At 44.9% G+C, this 23203-nt stretch overlaps 2 protein-coding genes across 3 annotated transcripts in view; one reads left to right on the plus strand and one right to left on the minus strand.

The window, feature by feature from the left end:
• The window catches only part of CYB5A (cytochrome b5 type A), a 79831-nt gene extending 77584 nt beyond the window's left edge, over positions 1–2247 (plus strand). The window contains exon 6 of the mRNA XM_082355320.1: positions 2116–2247. Coding sequence (XP_082211446.1) covers positions 2116–2232 — 117 coding nt within the window. The 3' untranslated portion in view covers positions 2233–2247. The remainder of the gene's footprint in view (positions 1–2115) is intronic.
• A 13362-nt stretch (positions 2248–15609) lies between these two features.
• TIMM21 (translocase of inner mitochondrial membrane 21) lies at positions 15610–23121 on the minus strand. 2 transcript variants are annotated; one of them, XM_082355314.1, is made up of 6 exons: positions 22500–23121; positions 18941–19003; positions 18747–18844; positions 16426–16499; positions 16234–16339; positions 15610–16138 (listed from the first exon to the last, which is right to left on the minus strand). In XM_082355314.1, the coding sequence occupies exons 1-6, from the start codon at positions 22798–22800 to the stop codon at positions 16043–16045; spliced, it is 738 nt and encodes a 245-aa protein (XP_082211440.1). In that variant the 5' UTR covers positions 22801–23121; the 3' UTR covers positions 15610–16042. The 2 variants fall into 2 exon arrangements, with proteins under 2 accessions (XP_082211440.1, XP_082211441.1); XM_082355315.1 differs by lacking the exon at positions 18941–19003 and having other exon boundaries at positions 22500–23094.
• Between the last annotated feature and the right edge of the window lie 82 nt (positions 23122–23203).

Genomic DNA, 23203 nt, shown 5'->3' on the forward strand with positions numbered 1-23203 from the left:
TTAAGTTAAAATTAATTTAATTTAAAAGTATGACCTTGAAAAGAAATATTTTCTCCAGCTTCATCATGAAAAGTGGCCCAGTAAGGGCAGCAGGAGCATCACGTCTGTCCTCCCCCACCTGCACACTCCCATGTGTACACTAGGTGTCCAGACGATAGGCTCTAATGTTATACCCGCCCCACCAGCGCTCCTAGAGAGGTAATCTTCTCCATAGACGGGGTCTCAATGATATCAGGACAAAGGAACTAGCACAAAGGGCTTTCTGCTGATCTAATTGCAACAATTTGAGCATCACAAAGAAAATGGCACCCTTAATTCAAGTAAGATAAATTTTTGAAAGTCTGTGAATTTGTAATGACACTCAGGAAGGAAAAGTTAATATCAAATGTACCAAAAAGTACTGTGAATGCAATAGGGCATGTTTTGATTTTCGTTGGTCTTTAAAAGTAGGGGACTGTTAGTGTATGAGTGCATGAGTGGTTATTCTTTTGGGTCCACGTCTATTTATGAAGTACGGGTGTGTTCTTGTTTGGTGGCATTGCCTAGATGAACGAGCCTAAACAAAGCTGGTTATGTGACGGTGGAATCTCTTGACAGCGTATCTCAGTGAAGATGCAATATCGTGATTAGGTCAGACGGACCTGAAGAAAGTAAGAAGCAGGCGTTCGTGTGGGGACTGCCGGCGGTTCCTAGTAGAGCAAAGGGGAGTGAAGAAGGTGATGGTATGGCAGAGGTTCTACTCATGACAGGGAAAGCACGTGTGGTCTCTTCGTGAAGGTCACCTGTCCTGCAGAGGGGAGGAAATGAATGACAGTATGCAGAATAACACATCCTTAGGGGACAGAGGGGAGATGTATGTAAAATTAGGAGGAGTAACGGCCAGAACCTGAGGGACTAAAGCTGCGCTCTCAGTTCAGGTTCTTCATCTCAAGACCATAGAGGCACTTGCTCCCCACAGAGCATGGCTTCCCTCTGCTGGGTTCTGTGCTCCACTCCTGCTGCTAATTTTTCAGTCTTTTTATTACTCTCCACCATCTGTTCCCAAAAACTGAAGAACGTTTGTGTACAGATGAGAATTTTCCTCAAGTGAGGCAGAACAGACAGCAGACCGTAAATATTTTATACTTTCCAGGATCATTTTCTTTCAGAGTATTAAGAATTCATGCCGACAGCTGGTAATGGGTTATCTGAAGAATACTTTGCTTGGTAAAGCATTTATCTTGGTAAAGGATAGGAAGAAAGAACTTGAATAAATTCAGAGCTGAGGTTTCAAAGTGCTACGCCATCATTTCATTCATCGTGGTAGACTTACCTACCTATTAACAACATTTTGTTGTTGTTGTTGTTGTTAATCAGTAATTGGGTTTTTTTAATTTTTTTTACTTTTTGGCTGTGTTGGGTCTTCGTTTCTGTGCGAGGGCTTTCTCTAGTTGCGGCGAGCGGGGGCCACTCTTCATCGCGGTGCGCGGGCCTCTCACTGTCGCGGCCTCTCTTGTTTCGGAGCACAGGCTCCAGTCGCGCAGTCTCAGTAGTTGTGGCTCACGGGCCTAGTTGCTCCGCGGCATGTGGGATCTTCCCAGACCAGGGCTCGAACCCGTGTCCCCTGCACTGGCAGGCAGACTCTCAACCACTTCGCCACCAGGGAAGCCCCTTAACAACATTTTAAATTCTCCTCTCTGAGTATTCTTCTTCAACAATTTTTTTGGAAACAGTCTCCAACTTACAGAAAAGTCGCAAATAAGTGCAGTACAAAGAACTCTTTTTTCTTACACCATCTGAGAATAAGCTGCTGACATGATGTCACATTACTTCCAAATCCTTTACTGAATATTTCCTACAAATAAGGATATTCTCCTACTTTAATGTGCTGAATTGTGTCTCCCCAAAATTCATATGTTGAAATCCTAACCCCCAGGACCTCAGAACGTGACTGTGTTTGGAGATGGGATCTTTTTTTTTTTTTTTTAATAGATCTTTATTGGAGTATAATTGCTTCACAATACTGTGCTAGTTTCTGTTGCACATATGGAGATGATGGGATCTTGAAAGAGGTAGTTAAGTTAAAATGAGGTCATACAGGTGAGCCCTAATCCAGTATGGTGTCCTTATATGTAGAGGAGATCAGGATGCAGACACACACAGAGGGAAGACCATGAAAGGATCGGGGAGAAGACAGCCGTCTACAAGCCAAGGAGAGAGGCCGCAGAAGGACCAACTCTGCTGATACCTTGATCTCCGACTTCTAGATTCCAGGACTGTGAGAAAGTAAGTTTCTGTTGTTTAGCTTCTCAGTCTGTGGTACTTTGCTGTGACAACCCTTGCAAACGAATACACCTACACAACCACAGTACACAACAAGCACAGTACACAGTTACAATACACAACCACAGTACACAGTAGTCATACGTGTTAAATCTATATTTACTTCTACCTCCATCCACGTGAATGAACAGCCACGGGTTCTCCCTGTGCCTCCATCTCTGATTCAACAACACAAGGCTTATTCTTGGTTTTTCCCTTTTCGTATTTGCGGCTCTCTTCTCTGACAGTGTTCCTTGGCTTGTAGCTGCATCCCTGCAATCTCTGTGTCCACCTTCACGTGGCCTTCCTTTCTCTGGATGCCTCTTTCTGTCTCTTAGAAGGATGCTGTCATTGGGTGCAGGGCCCACCCTAACCTAGTATGATCTCACCTCAATCCTTACCTTAATTGCGTCTTCAAAGAACCAATTTCCAGTTAAGGTCACGTTCTGAGGTTCCAGGCGAACAGGAGTTTTGGGGACACTCTTTAATGCAATGCAGGATCAGTGTGGGGCTTGTCTTTGGTTCCCTACGTCCACTGGCGGCTCTGACCACAATGTCCATCAGGCTGTTGCTCTTCGTCCAGTCTCGCCCTGAGTAAGATGGTGGTGTTCACTCTCATTCTTGTGGCTCATCGGACACTGGGAGGATGCATAAGCACGGCATGCAGTTCTGGTCTCCAGTCCTGAGCTGTGCAAAAGTCTAATAGGTTCAGCTCCCTGTCCTTTATCCCAGCATAAAGGGATACCGGGATACTGACACTGAAGTCTAGCGTATCCGGTATGAACTCATTTTTGCTCTGTCCCCAGCCAGGGCCACCTCCGAGCTCCTTTACTGTGTCAGAGCCATCTTTATTCTTAGGCTAAAATTCTTAGGGTCATCTGTGATGTAGCAATTTGAGAATTTATGGCAATGAAAGAGAAGCAACATGTCCTATAATATGCTGATTGGGGAAGGAAATTATGGGGGCTACTTTCCTTTAAAGGTATATTCCCTTTGGGTAGATTATGAGTTAGCTCAGAGTTGCTAAATGTATTATTGTAAATCATTATATTGTTCACAGCTTCAGTTAAAATAATCAAAATTTTTGCTACTTTCCAAGTATTTAAAAACCAGGACCAGTAGCTATCACTAACTAGAGGGAAGGTCATTTATAGGGGGGGAAATAATAAGAAAAAAAGATAGTTTTTTTAAAAATGACATTTGATAAAGTAGAAGGGGGATAAAGGGCACGTTTTTCTTTAAAAATATACTGTTGTGGTGGCAGTGTGATTTTTCCCAATTTCTCATTTCTACATCGTCCTTTTGCATTTTGACACTGCATACTTGGTTTACATATGTTAGACTGTCCCTGGAAAATAAAATTGAATTCTTGTGGTCACACATTTCCACTGTACAGAAAAATGTGGCATTAATTTCAAAACTTCTAGTCTTAGTCAATGTGGATAGTTATTTTTGAACAAGGCAAGTAGATGAAGTGGTAATTGCAGATCCTGTTTACAAGCATACTGTATTCCAAGCCTCATACTCAGCTGAATATGTATATTCACCTCTGACCCTCACACTCCTTGGTCTCTGTGTCACCTGCAGATAAATTGACACTCAGCGAGGTTAAGTAAATTTACCCACATCACTCAGTCATGTCAGTGGCAGAACAAGGATTCCATTTCTGGGTCTATGTTGCTGTGCCCCTAGCTACTTGACCATAAAACATTTACTGATTTTCAAAATAGAGACACAGATGTAGAGAACAAAGGTATGGACACCAAGGGGGGAAAGTGGCGGGGGGGCGGGTGGTGGTGGAATGAATTGGGAGATTGGGATTGACATGTGTACACTAATATGTATAAAATGGATAACTAATAAGAACCTGCTGTATAAAAATATAAATTAAATAAAATTCAAAAAGTCAAAAACAAAGTGAGATCATATATATAATGGAATATATATAATGGACTATTACTCAGCCATAAAAAAGAATGAAATATTGCCATTTGCAGCAACATGGATGGACCCAGAGAATATCATACTAAGTGAAGTAAGTTAGGCAGAGAAAGACAAATATCATATGATATCACTTATATGTGGAATCTAAAAATTAATACAAATGAATCTATATACAGAAACAGACTCACAGACATGGAAAACAAACTTATAGTTACTGAAGGAGAAAGGAGGGGGCTAAATTAGGAGTATGGGATTAACAGATACAAACTACTGTACATAAAATAGATAAGCAACAAGGATTTACTCTACAGCACAGGGAACTATATTCAATATCTTATAACCTATAATGGAAAATAATCTGAAAAAAATATATAACTGTATCACTTTGTTGTACACCTAAAACTAACACAATATTGTAAATCAACTATATGTCAAAAAAAAAAAATTAAAAGATTAAAAAAAAAACATTTACTGATTTTCAAATCATAGTTTAACACTATCTTGCAGCCAAAAGCAACAAGGAGGAGCATCTTTCTTTCTCCTGCCAGCCAGTGGCTCAGCGCTCCTGGTCCAGCACGCTGAGTGGGAGTGTGAGATCGGGGACCCGTCTCCCCAACTCCTCGTGCTTCTGGGACCGTATAGCTGATGCCCCCTCACATGTGAAAACAGTCCCAGGGCAGGACAAAACCAGACTCCCACAAGTAAAGTCGTACTAACAAACAAGGGCAGTGGGAGGAGATAGTCATAATGATAAAAGAAAATGTTCTATGCAATATGCAGAGGAAGGACTTCATAGCACAAAGAAGCCGCCTTTTCAGGGATAAATTCAGACCCTAAGTTTAAAATATAGTTGAACTCAATGACAAGGTTTTAAAACAGACACACAAAACAGCTTTAATTCTTCTCCGAATAGTTCTGCTCAATGTAATTTTGACCAAGGTATTTGAATGGCATATTAAAAATGCTTCAGAGCTAAGGATTTATTTCTTTTTTGATATGTAAGTTATTTTGACCAAGAGACAGAATCTAATTCAGCTAAACCCTTTAAGCACATTAAACAGTTCTATCTTCCTTCTCATTCTGCAAATATGCTCAAATCTGAAGGCTGGTCTCCTACAGAGTGTAATGTACTGTTGGTTTCTTTGAATACTACTTCATAATGTCACAATTTCCATAAAGAGCCAAAGGATATTTCTGAAGTCCATTGCAGGTAAGCAGAAAAATCACATGTGGGATTTCCCTCTGGCAATCCTGTTAGGGGACTTCATGGTAACATCTGTAAAAGGCATTAAGGTGGACAAAGACGTGAATTATTTTTTTGAACTCAAGAAATTCACTGCAGTTTTAACCTTGAGCAGATGAGTGGCTGTGTCCATAATCTACCGTTAAATCCCTTCAGTTATTTCTAACCAGGGCTCCTAACGTCCGATCAGCTGAATTATAGGGCAGCAGAATTGTGGAATAACATCATCTGTGGTTTTAGGGTTTTCAGGGGAAGAAAGAGACAGCTCTACTAGAGTCAGGATTGTGGTGGCACTTTGTCAGTTACAGTCTGCTCTCTGTTCCTTTTCGACACTTGGCTCTAAATGGCTCTTCCACTGCTTGGAGCACAGGGAAATCTCGGCTGGAGGAAAAGGCTTTGTTTGCTGCTTCCCTTCGGGCACACGGGGAGCCGGACAGAAGCTGCATTCAAGGCAACCTTTGCTCTCACCAGGAATAGTCAAATAATTTACTTCTGTGGCAGGTTAATTGCCTTTCCCAAACTGAGCTACCGTCTGTGTGCCAGTGTCTATTAAATGACCGCAGATGTCCTGTTAGCAGATGGGAGCGGAGCCCTGGGAAGCATGGCTGTGGAGGGACAAGGACGTGACATTTGAGTTCAGGAGAAATAGCTGTGCGAGTACAACCCAGGGATGTCCAGGACTGTGTGTTTACCGAACCCCTGCTAAGGCTCTCGTCCACAGTAAGAAGATGGCCTCCTTAGAGAGACACCAGCGTGAACAGGAAAGTCAGAGAGTGACAGCTTGCTACAGCAGGTAGAGCCGACGGTGGGCGTTCCCTTGGCCGGCTGTTCCCAACTGGTCCATGTTACTTGGATATGAATCCATTAAAAATGACAGATTCTTGGACCCTGTCATGGATTAAATGGTGCCTCTCCCAGAAAAAGATATGTCCCTGTTGGAATATCTGGACCCTGTGATTGTGACCTTATTGGAAAGAGTCTCTCTTTTTTTAAAACTTTTTCTTTTATATTGGAGTATAGTTGATTTGCAATGCTGTGTTAGTTGCAGGTGTACAGCAAAGTGATTCAGTTATACATATACATGTATCCACTCTTTTTCAGATTCTTTTCCCACGTAGGTCATTACAGAATATTGAGCAGAGTTCCTTGTGCTGTACAGTAGGTCCTTGTGGATAATCTAGAGTCTCTTGCAGACGTAATCAAGGATCTTGAGATGAGACCATCCCATACGGGTGGGCTCTACACCCAATGACAAGTGTCTTTTTTTTTTTTTTTTAATTTTTCAATTACATGTCTAGCTGGTATTATATTTCTTTCTTTCTTTCTTTTCTTTCTTTCTTTCTTTTCTTTCTTTCTTTCTTTCCTTTCTTTCTATGGCTGTGTTGGGTCTTCGTTTCTGTGCGAGGGCTTTCTCCAGTTGCGGCGAGCGGGGGCCACTCTTCATCGTGGTGCGTGGGCCTCTCACTATCGCGGCCTCTCTTGTTGCGGAGCACAGGCTCCAGACGCGCAGGCTCAGTAGTTGTGGCTCACGGGCCCAGTTGCTCCACGGCACGTGGGATCCTCCCAGACCAGGGCTCGAACCCGTGTTCCCTGCATTGACAGGCAGACCCTCAACCACTGCGCCACCAGGGAAGCCCACAAGTGTCTTTTTGAGGGAAGTGGCGGGGCAGAGACACGCAGAGAGAAGGAGGCCATGCGATGAGGGAGGCGGCCATGGGAGTGACGCAGCACAAGCCAAGGAACAGCCAGAGCACCGGAGGTGCACAGAGGCGAGCAAGATGCTGTTTTCCCTCTGGAGCCCCCGAGGGGCGTGGCCCTGCCCACAGCTGGTCCTCGGGTTTCTGGTCTCCGTCTCTCCTGTGTACATTTCCATTCCTCATCAGTCCTCCTTCCTAACATCTCCCTGGTCTCCTTCTGCCTCAGTCCATCGCCCTTCCGTTAGGCCTCCGTCACCTCCTGCGACCTCTGCACAGACTCTGAGCGAGCCTCCCTCTTTTTAATGTCTCGTCTCGTTAATTCAGTCTTCACTCTGCTGCCAGAGTATCTTCAACACAAGTCACCTTCTTTCTTAAGACCTCTCAATGGTACCCTTCCCTTGGAGGAGGAGGTGAAATCTCCTCAGCAAAGGAGCGAACATTTTCCTGACCAGCCCTTTCTCCTCTTAGCCAGGCTCCCTCCCAGCGTTGCTGTGAGGCCCCGGGAGGCTTCCGGGAGGCAAAAGAAACAGGACAGCAGGCTTGGCGGTGGGGCAGGGCTCGGGCAGGGCGACAGGGGGCACGGTGGTACCTGGGAGACCAACCTTGGGACCACAGCGCTGGGCTGTGAGGAGAAGGCAGAGCGTGGCCGAGCTGAGAGCCAAAGAGAGGTTCCGGGGCAGAGGGGGTGCAGCGGAGGGAAGAAAAGGGGACCTGGGGGGGGCGTGGCAGGGCCGAGAGGAGGCGGCAGGGAGGATGAGAGCTTCGCCGCTGCGCATCCTTCATGCAGACCCGACCCTCAGCTAAGGGGGGGGGGGGTGCCACGCGGACATTCCTACCCCACCTTCAGCGGCTTCCCTCCAGGGACCTTACGCTTCAGCCCTCCGATGGCCGAGAGCCCCTGGTCACTTCCTGCCCCGCTGGGCCTGGCTCATGGAAAAGGTGTGGATTGCAATGCCACCGCCTAATAGATGCTCCTCCTTCTTTAGTTCCTCAGAATTTGACTTCTCTATTTTTGACATTTTTCTGCTTTATTTTAAAAATCAACGCTTTACTTTTTTAGAGCAGTTTTAAGTTCACAGTAAAGTAGAGGGGAAGGTACAGAGATATTCCACAAACCCCTGTCCCCACGCAGGGTACAGCCTCTCCCGTTATCGACACCCCCAGCAGATGGTACACTTGTCACAACTGATGGACCCACAGTGACATCCTTATCTCCCAAAGACTGTAGTTCTCATTAGTGTTTATTTGGAGTAGATTCTGTAGGTTTGGAGAAATGTATGATGACGTGTATTCATCACAGTACCCTATGGGATATTTTCACTGCCCTAAAAATCCCCTGTGCTGCACCTATTCATCCCCCATGCCTGCCCGCAAACCGCCCCCCCAACTCTCCCCCTCAACCCCTGGCAACCACTCTTTTTATTGTCTCTATAGTTTTGCCTTTTCCAGAATATTATACAGTTGAGATCATAAAGTATGGAGTCTTTTCAGGTTGTCTTCTTTCACTTTGTAAGACACATTTAAGGTTCCTCCATATCTTTTCATGGCTGGATAGCTCATTTCGTTTTAATGCTGACTGATAATCCATTGTCTGGATGTACCGCAGTTTACTTATCCATTCACCTACTAAAGGACATCTTGGTTGCTTCCAAAAAATTGCAGAGGAAAGAACACTTCTGAACTCATTCTATGAGGCCACCATTACCCTGATACCAAAACCAGACAAAGATACCACACAGAAAGGAAAATTACAGGCCAGTATCACTGATGAACATGGATGCAAAAATCCTCAACAAAATACTAGCAAACAGAATCCAACAATACATTAAAGGATCATACACCATGATCAAGTGGGATTTACCCTAGGGATGCAAGGATTTTTCAGTAAACGCAAATCATTGTGATACACCATGTTAACAGATTGAAGAATAAAAACCATATGATCATCTCAATAGATGCAGAAAAAGCTTTTGATAAAATTCAACACCCATTTATGATAAAAACTCTCCAGAAAGTGGGCATAGAGGGAACCTACCTCAACATAATAAAGGCCATATTTGACAAACCCATAGCTAACATCATACTCAATGGTGAAAAGCTTAAAGCATTTCTTCTAAGATCAGGAACAAGACAAGTATGCCCACGTTTTGGCAATTATGAATAAAGCTGCTGTAAACATCTGTGGGCAAGTTTTTGTGTGGACGTAAATTTTCAACTCCTTTGGGTAAATGCCAAACGTGATGGCTGGATTGTGTGGTAAGAATATGTTTTGTAAGAGGTTAGTTTTGTAAGAAACTGCCAAACTGTCTTCTAAAGTGGCTGCACCCTTGTGCGTTCCCACCAGCCATGAATGAGCGTTCCTGTTGCTCCACATCCTCGCCAGCATTTGGTGTTGTCAGTGTTCTGGATTTTGGCCATTCTGTTAGGTGTGAAGTGGTGTCTCATTGTTTTAATTTGAATTTCTCTGATGACATATGATGTGGAGCATCTTTTCATATGCTTATTTGCCATCTGTCTGCTTTATTTTTCAGTACTTTGTTTATATTTTTGTTTCTACATGCTGGAGCTTGCTGCAGGGCTAGTTGGGACTGTGGGGATTTGTCACTCTTGATCTCAATGTTTCTTTCACTTACTGAGTGTTTAGTATGTGCAGGCACAGTGAGATGATCTACACTAATGAATTCATATGTTGTCCTCAAAATAGAGGATGCCTTTTCCCTTTATTCAAGTCTTTTTTTTTTTAATCTCCCTCAGTAGAATGTTAAATTATTCTTTATGAAGTTCTTGTGTGCTTCTTGATATGTTTCTTCCTAGGTGTTTTCTAAGCACTTTACACATAATTATCAAAAGAAATTGTGAGATAGGCACTATTATTATTCCATTTTACAGAGAAGTAAATTACCTATCACACAATGGTGGGCAAAATTGGGACTTTAACTCAGTTAAGATTTTCTGAGTCCTGAGCCCAAATGCTTGATCATAAAACTGAATAGGTTTTTAAGAAAAGTAGATTGAGTCCTTGGACCTATTCACTGCAAATAAGAAAACAAAATTTTGAGCAGCTGCTTTGAGAATAAAATGGGATCCTGGTGCAAGATCGTTAGCAAGATCGGTGGGATTCTCGGTGTCACTTAACTGACTTAATGAAATGACACGTTTCTAATTCTACGCTTCTTCCAATTGGTGAGACTCATCTTCACCTCTCCCGATCCAGTGACAGCCACAAGATCTATCTTGCCCAATTTAAATCAGGAAGAAGGAACGTGGATGTTTGTAAGTCTTTATTACAGTCTGTTAAGGAGCAAATAGGGAGAAGATGGAGAAATGGAGGAGGGAGGAGGGAGGCTGGAGAGAACAGAGACAGAGAGTCGGAGAGTGATAGAAAGAAGGGGACACACTGAGGAAGAATGTGGGGGAAACTGAGGCTTGATGGGTTTTAGACGAGAGTTAGAGACTGCATCCTGCCATTTCCCCGGGGCATGAGCTTCTGTGCGAAGTCGCCTGGGTATTGGAGTGTGTGGCCTCTGTGTGCTTCCCTCCCTGGAATCCCGAATCTCTAGTCCAGCCTCTAGAAGTCTGCAGGTGCCCTTTGTATAGAAGGAGTGTCAGCAGCCCACTTAAAACATGTCCTCGGGGCTGCAACCACAGGAACCAAATCAAGAACGCTTCAAAGACCGGAAGCAATCAAGCCACGGGCTGCACTCCTGTCCCCCACTGTTAGAGCGTAAGGCGAGCCCTGCAAGAGTGGTAGCTGCCAGGTGGCATCACTAATGAGAAGCTGGGCACACGCATTGGCACGCCCCGGTTACATAAATTAGAAATAAAATACATCAGTATTAATAATAACACAAACGATGCCGTCATGCTCGATAAAGACAAAAATTAACATTTTTATAACTCTGATATGAAAAACAATAAACCTATTACAATCCGATTATTTGAAACTACTTGAAATGACATATTATTTTTATGTATTATGTCCATTTTGTATAAGTGTAGGTTAAATACAATTGATACCAATGACTGTGACATTTAGCTTAATAGGTTTATGGTTTTTATCTGAATTGTTCCTAAACAAAATTGGCAGCATTTACTGGCAGCCCATCACACACGGTGGCTTCCTGGGAAAACATAATAGCTGGTTTTCATCGTCTGTGCCTGTTTGGGTCCTTGTGAAGTCAGTACATAGTCCTTTAGTGTCTCCTCTGTAGGCAGAAAGCCATGTGCCTTGCTCAGCACGCATTTGTTTTATACTGTTTACTTCTCTCTGAAACAGTGCTGACAGTTTTGCTTAAATAAATGAACATTCCCATTGCCACGTTCTCACGTGGCAGGAACAGTACGTGAATGTGAACAGTGGGTTCTCATAAACGAGGCTCCCCTGGACTGAAGCATCATTACTGACAAGTCATTTGATTCTTCTCTTCATTGTTGTGCTGCTTCCTTCCCGTAATTCGATGCTACAACACCTATCAAATACAACGTGAGCAATACATGTCCCGATTGATACCGATTGCCTGCAGTAAAGTCAGGATTCTCCAGCTGATGAATTTGACCTTTTCAACTAACTTTTCGTTTCGGCATGCTTCCTTTTATTATTATTTTTTAAATGGCTCAGATCTTAATCAATGGAACTGACACGTTAAACATCTCATGAGGTCTTTGCATTGCTGTTAACTGTTTTTTTTAAAAAATAAATTAATTAACTTAATTAATTTATTTTAGCTGCGTTGGGTCTTCATCTCCACGCGCGGGCTTTCTCCAGTTATGGAGAGCGGGGGCTACTCTTCGTTGCAGTGCGCGGGCTTCTCATTGCGGTGGCTTCTCTTGTTGCGGAGCACGGGCTCTAGGCGCGCGGGCTTCAGTAGTTGTGGCTCGCGGGCTCTAGCGCACAGACTCAGTAGTTGTGGCTCACGGGCCCAGTTGCTCCGCAGCATGTGGGATCTTCCCAGACCAGGGCTCGAACTCGTGTCCCCTGCATTGGCAGGATTCTTAACCCCTGCGCCACCAGGGAAGTCCCCTGTTAACTGTTTTTAACAAAAGTTTGCCATTAATTCCATGAAGAAGGGGAGAGGACAGAAAGAGGAGAAGGAGAGGCATTTTATAATTTACCAGAGATCTTAGTATGATGGTTGTAAACCAGAAGCACTGACTAATTTTTTCTAGGTTGGGTGGGGGATTTGGAAATGGGATGTTGGTGGAAGAGGGACAGAGTACCTCCGCAAGTCGTCTGGGTGTCAGGGGAGATGGGGGGCACCTTCCTTACAAGCTCTGTGTAAATCACTGACTGCTGGCAGCATCACATGCCTCGTGGTGAGAAGAGGGGTGGCGCCGGGATGCCACCTTGCACAGTCCGTGGATAATTGCAGAATATCCAACGAGTCTGGTTAATGCCAATGGTTATTCTGAGCTGCTTATGTTGGAGTTTTTGAGTAAATAGTTACACAATTTTCACTGCAAAGAAATGTTTTACCACAAAAACATTTTCTAAAAGTGCACAAAACACTTTAGAGTCAAATCAATAGACATCAATCAAAGCATTTACCGTGGTTCTACTAACTATTTGATCAAAATATTACTTTCTTTTCTTTGCATTTTTGTTTTATCATATTATGAAGTGGTTTTACAAGTTGGTTGTTCCATGAACCATCTTTTGCTGGTGTGTGTGTGTGTGTGTGTTCTGAAGAGGAATGTATGTTTTCCTTTTTCCAACCCTGCTCCTAGTGGAATTTCAACCTTTTAAAGGCATTAGATTTCTGTTATTTTGGTTGTTATTTTGTTTCACTGGTGCAGGAATGCTTTTGACTGTGACAAGGCTGCAGCCATAATTTTTGCAGTCTTCTGTTTCTTAGAGCTGGCATACTAGGACTTCAGCAGCTTTTAAAGTCACCTTCTGAGAATTGTGCTGCCTATGTTTTAGAAGTATCTATAGATGCTTCTAAGGCTTAGGTTTAACAGAACTTTTGAAAACGTACTATCGTCCAAATACGCTAAGAACTGATGGTACAAAAATGAAAATGGTACCTCCTCTGTCTACCATCTAAACCTAAAGGGAAGACGAGATCCTCCAATAGCTGCAATCTAACCAGCTGCCAGCTGTTGAGGAAATGCCTCTGCACCAGCACATGGAATCCTTATAAAAACCTTACAAGGTGGTATTACTGTCCTCATTTGAGAGACGAGGAAACTGAATTGCAAAGAGGTAAAGAAATGGGAAGGCAACATCAGGTTAAACACTTAGGACGTGAGTCAGACCAACCCGTTCATATCCCAGGTTCCGAGGTCACACAGAGTGGATGAGTTTGAGCCCCTTGCTGCTGTAGCAGATGCTCTTGGTTGCTCCTGAATGCTGGGCCCCAAAAGGTAAGTCCACGTTGTGAATATTACCTTATAAGGCCAAAGATGTGAATAAGCTGGGGATCTTGAGGGGATGAGTTCATCCCGGATTATGCTGTTCAGTGGGTGGAGCGTGATTTGGCCCCAGGCTTCCTGTTCCTGGAGGTTTCGTCCTGACTTTTCTCGTGTGATGGGGCCAGTGTCCACCAGCCCCATGACCTTCGCCTGGACCATTTCCCTAGCGGTGCTCCCTCTGTTGTCACCGTCTCCTGCTTTGGTTGGCATATAGTGTATATGTCCTTTCTGAGATACTATGAGCGTCTGGGAGGTGCAAAGGAAGGTGAAACAAAATGGGAATCAGAAGAGGTTGGTCCCAATCCCCTAGCGGGTAGCGACCCCTCACTCTTGTTCCACATCAGGTAGACCCAGCAGGTGTTAAAAGACGCTAAAAGGTTGAATGGATGAGTGAGAAATCCTGTTTCTGGTTCCCAACAAATAATAAAGCCCCATGTTCCCCATCAGTAAAACTAGAGCCCCTAGTCAGCCCCCTATAGCTGTGAGGACCTAAAGAGAGAATGTTTGGCAAGAGGTGCTTCTGGCTACGCAAACATACGGCCGGGACTGTGGGAGATTTGGCAGTCTACTTCTTTGTGTGCTGTAAATGCACTGTCAATAATTATGGGGCAGAAACAATGCCTTGTGACCCCAAGGAGTTTTATGGAATGCAGTAGAAGGCTTTTGAAAATGCCACTGAGGGGAGGAGAAATCCTACCCCGCCAAAGGTTGGCCTGATTAAGCATTAAGAAAATTCCAAGTGCCTGAGAATGTTTAGTAGCAAAACACACATAACCTTCTTAAAACAGCCTACCAGCAGAACTTTGGAACTTAAGGGTCTGAAGGAGTGGCCCCGTGGAGTCTGAGCTGGTGCAGGGTGGCTGGACTAGGCCTGGGGGAGGGTGGGTCAGGGGGAGGAGACTGAGGCAGAGTACTGGGACCTGACAGGATTTACCGTTTTCAGGGCATCTGGGAATCACTGAAGGATGTGAGTGGGGACAGGGCGCAACCAGACCAGAGTTTAGAAAGCGGCTCTTGTGCCATGAGGAGGGAGATTAGTTGGGGAGAGACAAGGGGCAGAGACTGGTGTGGAAGCCGATTCTAACTTCCTGGCCGAAGGCCTCTGGGAGCACCCAGCACACAGGGGCGGTGGGAACAGGGAGCAGGGGGTGGATTAAAACTAATGAATGCAGGAAGGAAGGAGAAAAAAGGCGTAGCCGAAATGGTAAAATTAGATACAAGTTAGGCTACTGAAAGAACAACACAATGTTATTATAGTGGAGAAGACCAGAAAACAGGGTTTTGACATATCTGTATACTAATGCATAAAGTCTGGGGAGACTTGAGGATTTAGGGTAATAAGGTAGATAAAATCTAAGGCTGAGACTAGGCTAAGGACACACTCAGGCCCTCTTCCAGGCTGCAGACATCCTGCTGTGTCCTCACTTGGGGGAGGGGTGAAGGAGCTCTGTGGGGTCCCTTTTTGTCATAACAAAAAAAGTTTTATTAGAAGATGTGGGGTCCCTTTTATAGGACACCAATCCCATTCACAAGGGCTCCACCCTCATGACCTAATCACCTCCCAAACCCCCTCCGCCCCCCCCAACACCATCACCTTGGGGCTTAGAATTTCAACATATGAATTTTGCAGGGACACAACCATTAAGACCGTAACTGAGATTGCATACCACAGTATCTTAAAAATCATCCTTCCACCCAAACTTGCCAGGTTTCTGCTCTTACGTATCCTGTACTTGGCTCCGGGTACATGGGACAGAGCGAGGTCTGATAACGCTAAGGTACCTGCAGAGGCCCACACACCTGGTGAGAGCCCAGGTCCACCCAACTTTAGAGCGTGCACGTGTCCTACCGTGCACGAGGCCCCCAACTCACAGAGGGGGAAACATGAGACAAACTAGATTACTAAAAACCACGCAACGCATACACCTATCTATGATAATTTTGAAGAGTGTATCACTTGGTTCCCTATAGTTCTCAAATATTTTCAAATGTTTCTCAAGTCATATTCCAAAATACGTGGAAGGAAGCTGCTTCTGACATCTTCCTGTTAGTTTCAATTTTATTTCACAGACTTTTTACAGTTATACAACATGAAAAAGCATTAAATACCTCTATTTTCTTATTTACATGGTGTAAAATTTTTAATAACAAAAGTTTCTTATCATAAAAGATGATGTTAAGTACAGCAGAAACACTGCTCATGATCAGCAATTCAATGATTTAACATAAGGTGTGCTCTATTTCATGATTTTTCACCGTACAAGAAAATCTCTAATTCAGTTTGTCTAAATGCAACAACTACCCAGTTGCCTTCACTTTTATGAGCTACACTCCTTCCTATTTTATTCGAAATAGACTCTGGAAGAGGGCTGTGAAGATCAGAGCCTTCATGTGCATTTTCCCATGTCCGCCAGGAAACACGTGGTTGCTTGTTCTTTTAATTGTCTTAAGATCGATTATCTTCAATGACAATAGTTCTTCTAGAATACGGTTCAAGTTCTACAAATATATATTGAAATTCATATTCGCCACTTTCCGGGTTCTGGAAAAAAAAAATGAGTGTCAAGGTGTTGCCCTGCTCTTTGGCGCTTTACGTTGAGTCTGCGTTCAAGAAACCCCATCCCCACACGATCTCACCTCTTTAACTTCAAGATGCACGGTTCCTTGCTTCCCGGGCTCGGAGCCCTGGATGTAGAATTTCACACGCATGTGTTTCAGCCCATCTTTTACGTATTCAATAAAACTGTCAAGACAATGAAAACGCACAAGCCTGAATTCCTCCCACTTAAACATCACCCCAAGCTCTCGAATCCAAGCCGCCTGCAGTACCTGACATGCTGCCTTCTGCCACGTCTCGTCATCTCCCCGTAGCCTTTAACGGGCTCGCCGAAGACACTTAGGACCTGCAGAGTAAGGTGATGCTTCCTCAGTCAGGGCTATTTTTTTTAAGCTTCCTAGGGAACTATTTTCTGACAAACTGAGTGATTTATTTTAGAAAAAAAAATAAGCCTGGGACTCTTTCAAAATGATATCTCCAATGATAAGAAAAGTGGGAAAAGAGTTATTATGCAAAAATCATCCCATAATTAACACTCAAACTTTTCATGCACAGAGAGTGAAATAGGTAACTTTATGGTGTTACTTGTAGTTTCAGAACAGTTAGGCTGAAGTGGAGCTGTTTCCACTCCCCTTTTACAAAAAGAAACACGATGTAACAAAGTGTTCAAATATTTAAATGTCTGAATAGTTTTAGTGAAATTTACCCAATGGGGTCTAATACTAAAAGCTATGAGATCAAAATAATTTTTTGGTCATTAATACACAGATAAAAACAAGTAATGATTTATTTAAAACAAACCGGATCTAGAGGTAGGAATCCATTATTCCTAATGGGAAAACTCACAATGAAGTGGAAATGTAATTTTTACTGAATTTAAAATGCAAATACTTTGGAACCTTTTCAAAAAAATAGAAATTTGATATCAAACTAAAAAAATATTGCTTCAACTCTGAAAATTTTTCTTATTTGATCTGTTGGGCATCTTCAGTATCAAAATTTTCAGGCACATATACAGACTAATTTGTAAGATGAGACATATTTAAGAACTGTGTAGCTGAATGATTGTTCAAACAACTTAATAGATTAAACATGTCTGTATCAAAACATAAGTATTTTCTATTTTTCAACCAAGCAAAGTGCCCGGCAAACAACAGGCCCCTAATAAATGCTGACAAAATCGAATTGTTGAAGTTTAATCATTCTTCGTAGAGCTCTTTTAGGCGGCAAATTAAGTTATGACCTTAATAATATCTCGCTCTTTGTGTTTATTCTGTGAAGTTCTGTTTTGTTCAAAAGGCTGAAGATCTATGAAAGGCCGAGTTTGGGAATAACACAGCAACTCTTCATCTCTTCTTAGAGATGCGCCCTAACATTTAATTATGCAAATGCTCATGTTTAGTTTTGTACCCTGTAAAGGGTTTCTTGTTAGGTATAATTAGGACTCCCAGTAACTCTAATGGGAACCTCCTTTACTCCCTGCTGAGTTTCAACTCAGAGGGACACCTCCCCCTCTGCCTTCTCCTCCGCAGTTCTCAGACTGCCCCGAGTCCAGTAAAAAGATGCCAGAGGCCGTTAGCTCCTGCCGTTTCCGCCCTGACATGATTAGAGACACCCATGGAGCATTTGGAGGTGGTGCCCCAGGGAAACCCAGGGCAGGGCATGGACGCTGAGAGGATCTGCGGGTTCGAAAGCTTCCCCTCCCCAGGGACCTCACGTTCTGTTTCTCTGACATTCCTCCTGGGTCTGTGTGAGAAACAGCCCTGATATTTATGATGCTACCTGCCATTTTCTTTCAAAGTACAAGAATTAAGATGTCAATGAGTAAGATGTTTCAGTGCCAAAGTTTTCCACCCAGGAGTAAAATCTGGCACCGCATGGGCTACACTGGCTTTCTGTCTGTGACTGGAAAGCCTTATGAAAAGCTTCCTCTGGACGGGATCCTTAAAAGAATCCAGGCGGCTTTTCCACATCTGCATCTTCCAGGGCGTGGCTCAGGCAGGCTGTGCTTAAGAGCCTAAGATGTGGAATCACCCAAACTGGGATTGAGGTTCTGGCTCTCCCTCTCACCGGTTCAGTCATCTTAGTTGAGTTACTTAATCTCTTTAAATGTCAGTTTCCTTCTGCAAACAGGATAATAGTAGCACCCAACACAAGTGGTTCTTGTGAGACTGAATAAAGACGATGTGCTCAAACACTGAGCAGCTCAGAGTGCTTGGTGCATAATATGCTCTCAATAAGCATCAACAGTTACTATTATGATCACAAGATTATGAATCAGGGTTTTAAAAAGACTAGTGAGTTTAATACTCTGGTATATTCTAAGCATTTATTATTGATGACAACTAGTAAAACGACTCTCTTGTACCGTTAGGATGGAAACACCCCCGCATGGACCTTTGGGTGCTACTCGTAATGAAAGCATTTCAAGTACAAAGAGCTAATAACATAATCACAATCCAACCATTATGATTTTATTATTATATGAATTCATTAGTCTCAGAACTAGCACATGACTTCTGCCTGCCCCTCCCCACCACAACATTCTTCTCCCTGTTATCAGAGTCTGTGTAACTCAATCTTGAGGACTAACCTCGGGATGTAATCTGCATTTTTCTAGGGCTTTCCCATATATCTTATTAGGACTGGATGAAGAAAAAAGTTCTCTGAAGATCGTGTAAAACAAGCCACCTGAAAATCAAAGAAAAAGCTCAAGCAGAGCAAGAGCGAGACAAACGGAAAGTGAAAAAGATATTCAGGGGTTTTATACTTGCTGTGTTTTTCAACCTGTAATGGTGATTCCAATAAGCACCACTATTAAATAGGTAAAATCTCTTCCAGCTTCTTTCACTGTAAAGAGAAAACACCACTGGTTACACGTGTGCTGGACGTGAGCCGGGATGCTTCTGGCTTCAGGATCTCTAGCAGGTGAGACGCGGGCTCAGGACCTAATGGGGTCGGTACATGTTCTGGAGCAGCTGTTGTCAAATCTCTCTGTGAATCAGGACCACCTGAAGAAACTTTCTGAAAGAACCGCAGCAGGATTCTGGGAGCAGGGCTTAGGAATCGATTCTTTACTTTAGGTAGCATTATGATTTTAATGCCTCCTTATTGTCTAAGATGAGGAAACCCTTTGAACAAGTGATCCAGTCCCTCTAAGTGGAAACAACAGTCCTTGATTAGGCACCACTGGATACGGTCTGCTGTTCACACATTAAGAGACGTGTTGGCTTTGTCAGCTGCAGTCAAAGGGATCAAAACGGGCCTCGGCCCTCAACAGTCAGTGACCTTCCCAGCCTGCCACCCTGCTGCCTGTGAAACAACAAAACAGGACTTTGCTTGGCCAGGCAGATTTGTGAATCGAAATGCTTTAGAAAATGAAGAACCTGCACAGAACCTGCACAGATACTGCACTTTTTTTTTTTAAAAAAAACCCATCTCATTCTAGTCTCTACCAAGGTCACAAAACACACTTAATAAGCATTACCTGCCAGCTGTGAGCCCGGCGGCACGCTGAGAACACGACACTGAATGCGGTGGTCAGGAGCCGCGATGTTCCCCGTGACCCAAATCAGGCCTTTGCCCCAACACCTTTGCTCCCGATTCCCGCCCGGCACACTCACCGCTGCTTCGCTTAGGCTCTCGGGAAGGCTCTTCCCCATTTATTCAACCACAAACACCGACTGTATGTGCTGCGTGCAAAGCCCGCGCCGAGTATCACTCATAGCCCACGCATTCTCGAAGTTTGTTTAAGCGTCATGTTATAGCTGTCTTCAGTAGAAGCTGCTCATCGTCTACCTTCCTCTTCTTGACCCTTTCAGACCGTATACTTTCACACAAAACCCCTCCTGCCATCTGTCTCTGCAGTGAGGGGTGCTGTGGTGACCACCCACGTGCTCCCCGCAGGACCAGGGCTCCCGTTCCCCGGGTTGGGGGAGCCGACGTGGCTGCTGGCTGGCGGAATCCCTGCATCCAAGGCCCTGGCCCTCCCCACACCCAGTGCCTGCATGGTGCCCAAGCCCCACATCTTGAGATAAGAGGACTGCAAGGGCCAGCCCAGCCCCCGCGCTCCTGCAGGACCGGCGGAGGCCCTATCGCAAACGCCCCGTGCTTCAGCTTCTCCCTCTGCCCAGCCCAGCCTCCCCCCTCCCCACGGGAGGCCCCCAAACCTCCTGCCCGCAGACCCCACTGAGTCTGCTTCCCTGGAACTCGCCCTACGACGGGGCTACAGGAGTGGTCCCAGGAAGCAGCTCCAAACTGGGATTTTGGAGCTGGATCACTGGCCACCGGCTGGCCTCGAGGACTCGTCCCTGGTGGCGGGAGGAGCTGAGAGGCCTGGCAGGGAGTGGTCGCACGACTGTCGCGGCTCTCACCGATGGTGGCCTGGAGCACTGGTGGGACGGAATGCACTGATGGGTGTCGTGTTTTGGGAATTTAGGGGGAATAAGCAATTATAAGGAGTTGGACTGATGGCTGTGGTAGCGGGCTGCCAATGCACTGGAGAAAGGCAGTGAGAGGACGAGGTGACTGATCACCAATGAAGGTCAAGTGTGAAAGTCAGGCGCCTCCTAGACAGCAAAACAGGAGACTCCTTTGTTGCACCCAGAGGGCAGAAAAAGCTGAGGGCCAGGCCCAGGGCAAAAGAGTAGCAGGGAGGCTGGACTTTCACCCCACCAGGTCTCTTGTGCCAAGGCCAAGGTCGTGACTTGGGAGGAGAGGGAGCCTGCAGCTTGGCAGGGGGGTATCAAGGCTGACGCACTCCAGAATCTTGAGTCCGCAGGTTCTCCTGAACCCTAACGCGTGAAGCAGCAGCTCATGCCTTCCAGTTCAAGGCTAGCTCTTCTTCCTCCTTGAAGACCTGGCGGGGGCTTCCATCTAGCGAGACATGTGCTCTGGCCAGGTTACGACATAACTGGGAGGAAAGAGGAAACGGGCCATCCCCAAAGGGGCTGGAAGCCCCACCAGCAGAGCCGGCTGTATCCTAAGGGCAGCATGAAGGGTCACAGAATACAGAACCGGACAAGTGAGAGCTGATCGACAGGGCAGTACTCTCCTCTGATCAAAAACTCAAGTTCGACAAGCAGCCTGGGAGCTGGTGCATGGCTAGGTTCGCTCTTGGAAAGACGGAGAGAGCGTGGTCCACCTTAAGTGAAGTAAAAACGAAAGAACTGCCATGGAAAACTGTGGGCATGCTAGAGTGGCAAAATCCACCAGCCGGCTGTCCTGTAGGAGGGCCTGGAAAACACTTCACATCGTTACAGAACAAGGCGCCCTGACAGCCATGGGGACGGCAGTGGCACTGAAGCCAGGTGGGAGCAACCATGATAATCAATGGCTCAATTTCTGGACATGAATCAGCCTTCAGACCTGGAATCCATTTACTGAAGGAAGGCCGGCCTCTATACTGAGCAAGTATATGTGATTCCCCTGGTCCTTCACCAGAGCCCTACGGCCATTCACTTGGTGACTGTATGCTGGAAAAGGAGGACACCCAAACACGTCAAGGTCTGCTGGACAGAGTCTGAGCTGACATCAATACCACAAAGAATCATTATGGTCCCTCTGTTATGTACATACGGTGGCTCTGTAATAAAAAGCCTGGCTTGTAAGAGGGTCACAGCTGGGTCCATGGACTTACCTGGCAGTCATTTCCCTGATTCCCAACATATAACTGGAATGGACATATTCAGTAATTCCCAACAACAGTCCCTACTTTAGTTCCCTTGAGGCAGGTTAAAAGCTACCATAATGGGTAAAGTCCAATGGAAGCCTGTGAAACTGCCTCCTACTGACCAAAATAGTAAATGAAAAGCAGTATCACATCTAAGGGGGAATGCCAGAGACAGTGCTATTCTGAAAGACTAAAGATACAGGAGTGGTGTCCTGGATATCAGAAAACTGAGACTGGGAAAATCTGCATTCAATTTTTAGTTGTGTGAAGTTGGGGAAATATGCCTTACACATACTAATGAGTACTAATGTCTGTCTCACACAGTAAATTTGAGGCTCAAATGAGATGAACGAACATCTGGGAAATCTACTTGTTTATTATAAAGTACTAAACAATGGTTAAGTTTTATATAGCTGTCACCAAACTAAGAAAAGTTGAGAAAAATTTTATAGACATAATTCAGCAAAGTTATATCAAAACCAACTTTCAAATCTGAGTTCAGATTTGTGAAGAAAATTGTGGGCCTGTATTCTCTGGTTCTAAACTGTGTTTAACGGTTCTACCTTTTAGTTTGTGTCAACTGTTTATTCTTAGCACTGAACTTGTGTAAAAGGGCCCTGGCAGCTCTGGTCACGTTTGCTGAAAGACTGATCGTTACAGGGACTTCCCTTTTACCTTTCTGTGACGTTGAGATGGCGGTTTCCCCGCTCTGACTTCTGTGCGCAGACACTTGTTTGCTGCCGTCCTCCTTCGCTCTCTGCGGGCTCTGTCCTTGCGTCCAGATGGTTTTCTGGGTGACTCCCAAAATACACCTAGGTCGCACCGTTCTCTTCTGCTCTTGCGGCCCCCATCTCCAATTGGGCTCAGTCTTCAAGCAAGCTTTGTTAAGTACAAAGTGTGCCAGAAACAACCGCTTCCCCGAGGACCTGTGCAGCTTCTCCGTACACCGTACAGCTCGTAGGAAAGTACAAATCATGTTCCCGGAAAGCCGCTCCGCTTAGGGAAGATGCCAGCTGTGACGAGCAAACCTTCACTACCCACCACACACCCAGCCGAACACGGACTCCAGTCCTCGCGTTCACACCGGTAATTCTGCAGGGCGTGTTCGGAAAAAACGCTGGCTCCAGCAGCGTAAATCAAGACAGAAAGTCTCCCGAAAAGAGTTGATGTCCTCCTTCCCTTCTCTTCGGCCCTCTTTTTACTGGAATTAAAGTCGTTTGATTACTTTCTACGCAGACATTCACCCCGTCCCCGCCAGGCCTTTGCAAAGCAACCGGGGAAACCCCTAGGAGTCCTGGGAATAGTAGTTTGAGGGCGTCACTTCTCCCAGAGTTGCCGCAGCGGGGAAGGCATAAGGACTACATCTCCCACAGTGCAAG

This window comes from Balaenoptera borealis (assembly GCF_965194805.1).
Source record: "Balaenoptera borealis genome assembly, chromosome: 14".
In the NCBI taxonomy this organism is placed as follows: Eukaryota; Metazoa; Chordata; class Mammalia; order Artiodactyla; family Balaenopteridae; genus Balaenoptera; species Balaenoptera borealis.

Excerpts from the sequence above, each read along its gene's own strand:
- TIMM21 (XM_082355314.1), bottom strand. The coding sequence starts at position 22,800 with ATGATTTGTACTTTCCTACGAGCTGTACGGTGTACGGAGAAGCTGCAC. Across the intron at positions 18,845-18,940 it reads TATTGGAATCACCATTACAG|GTGGCTTGTTTTACACGATC; the intron begins GTTGAAAAACAC and ends TTTGATTTTCAG. Across the intron at positions 16,139-16,233 it reads TGCATCTTGAAGTTAAAGAG|AACCCGGAAAGTGGCGAATA; the intron begins GTGAGATCGTGT and ends TTTTTTTTCCAG.